The sequence below is a fragment of the Cynara cardunculus genome, unplaced genomic scaffold (assembly GCF_001531365.2).
Source record: "Cynara cardunculus var. scolymus isolate 2C unplaced genomic scaffold, CcrdV1 Un_Scaffold_483, whole genome shotgun sequence".
Lineage (NCBI taxonomy): Eukaryota > Viridiplantae > Streptophyta > Magnoliopsida > Asterales > Asteraceae > Cynara > Cynara cardunculus.
Genome location: NW_020200580.1, coordinates 187,170 through 193,237, shown reverse-complemented (window position 1 = coordinate 193,237; position 6,068 = coordinate 187,170). Strand labels below are relative to the sequence as shown.

The window sequence follows — 6,068 nt, the reverse complement described above, 5'->3', positions numbered from 1 at the left end:
GTATATATATATATATATATATATATATATATATATATATATATGATATGATATCTTCACACTTATATTTTATTAAAAAATAAAAACATTATCACTTTCTTAAAACCACAAAAAACTGTATTATATCGACAAAGATAAATAATAATAAAATCATTAAAATCGAGTTGATTTCGTTATATTACATGAATACTCTTATAATTATTATAAACTAATTAACCCATTTTAATTTTGGAGAAACATTCATAGGGATTAGTAAATCTCTTACAATGCTTTAATCTTTTTCAACGTTCTACTTGATTAATTTTGGAGGATGTTGCTTTTCTAGCGTTACTTTTTTATTTTTCCTACCTATACCCAAACTAAACCAACCGTAAGACATCACCCTGATAAACTCAGTAACTACAATTGTTGTGGACGTTTGAAATTGAGAACAAATGGAATATTCCACCATATCCTTAAGGGCTTCAGTCACTATACCACAACGCTTGTGGTTTTGTCTAGTGGTACTTTCTGGTGTGTTATAAGGAAAATATGAGATGGTTAGACGTCGAAAATAGGTATTTTAGGACATCCAAGAACAGTTAAATATAGCCCAATTTTGTTGTAGCGGTTCATAAGATATTCTTGAAAAGAAATATGCAGAAGACCCATGTGTGAAATGCAATGCGACGGACCCAAGAATTTTTGGATATGGTGACACCATATAAAACGGTTGCACCTTTCACAAACCTACTTTTTTTTTACCTTACCACATAGGAGTAATACGATGGCACATGCCATCTAACCACCCCTCTAGGTCCATCTATGGATCAAACTATTGTCTTTTTTCTTTCTGGCCAGCATGGTGTTGGGGCCTTTGGTTAACCAAAAGGGTTTCCTAGAACATATTCCCTTTAGCAGGTAGCTGGTTTAGGTTTAGTTCCCTTGATGTTGAAGCCTTGCCAAAAGCACAAATCTCCCTTGATACCAAACCTCTCTTATCAAGCAAACTTCACATAATCTGATTCTTCTGTCACACTCAAACTCTATATTTATTCACAACATCATATCTAAACAGCACCATCCATTCATATAATAACTTAAGCAAGTCAGCAGAAAAGCCCCTGCCCACTCGACTCGACCGATCTTCACTCGCGATGGACTATGCCATTCCTCGGGAGACCTTCTGGAGGACCGCCTCTAGAATCACGGTTTCAGCACACATCTTCGGTATCTTAGCAAATATCCTTATGCTTGTTTGGTTGTTGCATTATCGTGAAGGCCTCGATCTTGATTCAGCCAATCCATACCGTGTATTCAATGTAAATCATCCCCATTCATAATGAATATATATATGTGCTTATCAATTAAACTTCAGATTTTGCAATTAACTCGAATTCTTTTCCATGCAGGTCCACCCTTTCCTTATGTTCTTTGGATTCATCTTCCTCAGTGGTGAAGGTATGTTTTTTCTTAAATTATTATTGAATTTGGATTCATACGATGAACGAGTTGCATGTCACTACAAAACAAATGATTTTTACCCTGGAAAATTTCTGTCGGGTCACCCAGAAAATACCAAATGTTCTGGTAGAATCAGATATTTTTCAAGAAAATACCAACGGATCATCTAGAAAATAGCTGGGTAGTCTGTCACTGATTTGAGTTTTCCACCAACAACTTTTGTGACTGTTTTGTAACGAATTACCTCTTTAGCGACGGATTTCCTAGCTAGGGAAAAAGGTGTAGGTAAAATTGTTCGATTTAGTAGTGTGTTATGTGTTACTGGAACAGCGATGATGGCATACAAGACGGTAGTAGCAGATCGGATAACACAGAAGTTCGTACATGGGTTCTTGAACCTCTCGGCTCTCGTTTTGGGCATCGTGGGGATACATGCAGCATTCAAGTTCCATAATAAGGCGAATATAGTCGATATGTACAGCTTGCATTCTTGGATTGGCATTGGCACATTCTGTATTTTCATCTTGCAGGTAATCTATTAACTTGTTTATATATTTGTTGTTTTCACTACACCAAGATGCCCAACCCTACGTCCTTAATTGGCGTCCTAATAAAGTACTTCATTGGACTATCAACACACTGCTGCAACGACTTTAGGTTCATACGACATCTAGAATATTTAAGCGTCCTAATATAATACTTTATACGACCAAACAAAAAAGGCGTCCTATCTAGAAGCGTGTCAGAATATGTTTATAGAACGCTTTTGGATTAACAATTTTGTAGGACGTTTCTAAAATAAAGTGTCACATTAGTTATTTTATACGACAATATTTGAAAAAGTGTCATATAAACTCAAGTGTTATATAAAGATAGATTTATAAAACACTTCTCAAAGTACTAATGTGACGATTTATTTTAAAAACGTTCTAAAAGTTTCCTTAAAACGTCTTAGAAATCTACTGTAACACTTTTAGATTAGACGTTTAATATATAGTTTGGTCCTATACAATATGTTATTAGAATGATTAGACATGTTAAGCGTCCTATAAACCCAATTTTGTTGCAGTGACAACTATGAATTTCATACAATGACGTTACAATAAGTTGTTAGGAAAAAGTTAGACCACCTAACAAAATTTATCAACGAAATTGAGCATTCTAACGGGATATAAAAAGTAATTAAAAGGTTTTATTAGCTTTTTTTATACGACACTTTTTGAAAATGTCCTATATAACAAATTTTATAAAAAAAGAAGGGGCCGTTTACAAACACTTACCCGGGTAGGTAAGCGCTTATCAAGTAATATTACCTTACCGGATGAATATAGTAAGTACCAAAAATCTTATCCTATAAGAAGTAAGGCAAGTACCGAGAGTCTTACTCGGTAAGTGAGAGCGATGACTCTTACCACAGTTAACGCTTACCATATGAATTGTTGCATTTGATACCATTTTGGTGGATTAAAATCTTACCCGGTAAATAAGTGATAATATTGATTTTTGCCGGTAAACATTTATTCAGACGAGCGTTTGGTATATATAAACGGCCCCTAATAGAACATTTTCAAAAGTATCCCATAAAAAATTTAGTATAATGATTTAATTTTTGAGTTATACTATGTTTCCGAACATCGTTGATATAACTTGTTAGATCGTCTGACTTCATCTTAACAGATTATTATAACGCTAAAACGACCCTTCAAATGGTTTATTTGGGGGAAGTTTGTTTATCAATCTTATTAATTATGATCGAATTTCTTTTACGCTTGTTTGCTTGTTAATTTTCTTCTATCTTTCGGGAATGCAGTGGTTATTCGGGTTCAGTCTATTTGTATTTCCAAAAGCATCGGCGGTGACAAGAGCAAGGCTATCGCCATGGCACGTGTTCGGAGGAAGAACGTTGTTATACATGGCGATATGTGCAGCGGAAACCGGACTGATGCAGAAATTTACATTCATGCAGCTCACCAACAACAGAGAGAGTTATTTGATCAACTTCCTTGCTTTGGCCATCCTTTTATTTGGGATTACGGTTGATCTTTCGGTCTCTCTTGGTCGTTACACTTGACTTGAGTAACACGTTATATATCGTTTGATCGAATCTTTTCATTGGATTTCGTACGTAGTATGTGAAAAGAATTTCATTTGTAAGAAAGATTAATTGGTTGGTTTTTGGATCACTTGAATATATACTGTGACTCCCATTGTTGCTCAAGAGCTCTCCGTTGTACCTCCTCAGTTTTGTGTTCCACTTGATGATGAATACCAAACTGAAAGTTTGATGCACTTCGATAGAAAATTGCAAGCCAAAAAGATTATATATATATATATATATATATATATATATATATAAAGCAGCGATCAAAAGAAAACCGCCCTCATTTGTGTAAACCCCTATATATAGACTTGAGATCATATGAGACCAAGTGTTTTTCGTGAGACCCGTAAGACCAATTCTCAACCCTTGGATTAGATCTACAATTTGAACATTCATAATCACAAAATTGCCACCGTGCAACTTTAGATTATTAACTTATAAAGTTGATCAATGAACATAAATTGGTCTTACGGGTCTCACGAAAAACATTTGGTCTGACGTGAACCTAACCATATATATATATAGAGAGAGAGAAAGAGTTGGGTTCACGTGAGACCCAACCGGTTTTTGAGAGACTAGTGAGACCACTTTTTTATACTTGAAACTTCACAGAAAAACATTAATTGTGAACGTTATCTTCATAGCATTTTGCTGTGAAGTTTCAAGTATAAAAAATGGTCTTACGGGTCTTACGAAAATAGACGTAATCCCAATTCTCTCTATATATATGTATATATAGTACAACAAAATTGGTTAGGATGCAAAAAAGTCTAAGAGCATGGTTGTACGTCAGGAGCTTAATGTGCTTAATTAACGGTACTCTACGTATCATAACAAGTTTTTAAAACACTTCTGAAATAAAGTAGAACACTTGTTTCATAAGACATTTTTCCAAAGAAGGTAACATGAAAAAAAAACTAATAGGAAGCTTTATTGTCAAAATTGGCTAGAGAATTTTGTTAGGACTCCTAAAATGTTCTATCAACTTAATTATGGTAACATATTCATATATGATGCACAATTATTTTATATGACATTTCATAAAACTGATTTTGTAACGGTGTTAAAACTCAATCAACGACTATAATATATATCTTCGCCTTCCTTGTAATAGCAGTTTGGATTGTAGCCTTTGTATGGATCAAATCATCTTGGTATTTTGTCTACAGGAATCTTGTTGTTCACCACTACCCGTTAAGATTTCTTCCTTCTCTCTTCATTTTTATATGGATAAAGAACTTCTAATGCAGTTTGATGCTATCGGCATTTGTTGTTAGATAGGTTAGAATTCAAAAAGCAAGAGCTTTTGTTTGGTCTGAATACATATGACCATCATTGAACACCACCATGATTACCGATAATAATAATAACAAGACCTTTCTTTTGTTTTTATTCAACTTCAAACGTCCATATATGTCTTTTCTGGCCTTCCAGCCATCAAGATTTTACAATACACTGGCTACTCTCTGCGTTTCAGACTGGTGCAGGTGCTTCCATGGCGAAGGGTGGTCGCAGTTTTCAGATAACAGCTGCACCTGTGACTGTATTTGCTCATTTGTTAGTCATATCGATTGCTACCCTTGTCTTGGTTTGGCTCATAAAGTTCCGTGAAGGCTTTGCTTTCAAGTCCCATATTAAAGCCAAGATCTTCAATGCAAGTTTTCATAATAACTACATATATTATATATATGCATATATAGTTGCTTACTGTTCTTGTGTTTATCGCTCCAATATTCTGTGAAATGATTAAAATTTCTTCTTGCAGTTGCATCCGCTTCTTATGATACTTGGATTTGTTATATTTTCTGGGGAAGGTAACAAATTTGGACTTCTTTTACAGTTGAAATCCGATTCAATCCATTTCACTGAAAATAGAATACTTAAAATCTATAATTGTATTTGAATCAGCAATCATAGTATACAAGACGATCCCTGCAAAGCGGCAAACCCAGAAAGCAACTCATCTGATATTGCATTTTATCGCACTTGTTGCTGGAATTCTTGGGGTTTATGCAGTTTTCAAGTTCCATCATGAACTCTACATGCCAGATATGTACACCTTACATTCCTGGATCGGATTGTCGACCATCTGCTTATTTGGCCTCCAGGTTACTCTCACATAAAACGTATCATTGAATCTGAATACATACATACATATACTAATTAGCGAAAAACGTATGGATGGTATATATACAGTGGCTGCTAGCATTTTTCTCTTTCGTGTACCCGGGAGCAGAATCAGCAAGAAGGTCTAGGATGGTTCCATGGCATGTTTTCTTTGGCGTAGTCATCTTCTTCATGACAATAGTGACTGCTGAGACTGGATTGACTCAGAAATTCTTTTCTCTAGAATTACAACGCAGCCAAGAAGCACTTATCATCAACTTTACTGGATTGTTGATACTCCTTCTAGGAATATCTGTTGGCCTCATCATCATCCTTCCCCGAAGAATGTAGTGCGATCCTAAACTAGATTTGTTTTGACTTAACTTTCTTGATTTGAACTTGTTGTTTTTCAATCTAA

General features: G+C 34.9%; 2 protein-coding genes across 2 annotated transcripts; both read left to right on the top strand.

The window, feature by feature from the left end:
* The first annotated feature begins 1,064 nt into the window (after positions 1–1,064).
* LOC112501702 (probable transmembrane ascorbate ferrireductase 3) lies at positions 1,065–3,659 on the top strand. Its single transcript, XM_025105405.1, has 4 exons — positions 1,065–1,301; positions 1,392–1,440; positions 1,774–1,973; positions 3,254–3,659. The coding sequence occupies exons 1-4, from the start codon at positions 1,137–1,139 to the stop codon at positions 3,512–3,514; spliced, it is 675 nt and encodes a 224-aa protein (XP_024961173.1). The 5' UTR covers positions 1,065–1,136; the 3' UTR covers positions 3,515–3,659.
* Positions 3,660–5,039: 1,380 nt separating this feature from the next.
* LOC112501714 (probable ascorbate-specific transmembrane electron transporter 1) lies at positions 5,040–6,001 on the top strand. The gene is made up of 4 exons (XM_025105421.1): positions 5,040–5,198; positions 5,310–5,358; positions 5,453–5,652; positions 5,741–6,001. The coding sequence occupies exons 1-4, from the start codon at positions 5,040–5,042 to the stop codon at positions 5,999–6,001; spliced, it is 669 nt and encodes a 222-aa protein (XP_024961189.1).
* Positions 6,002–6,068: the final 67 nt, after the last annotated feature.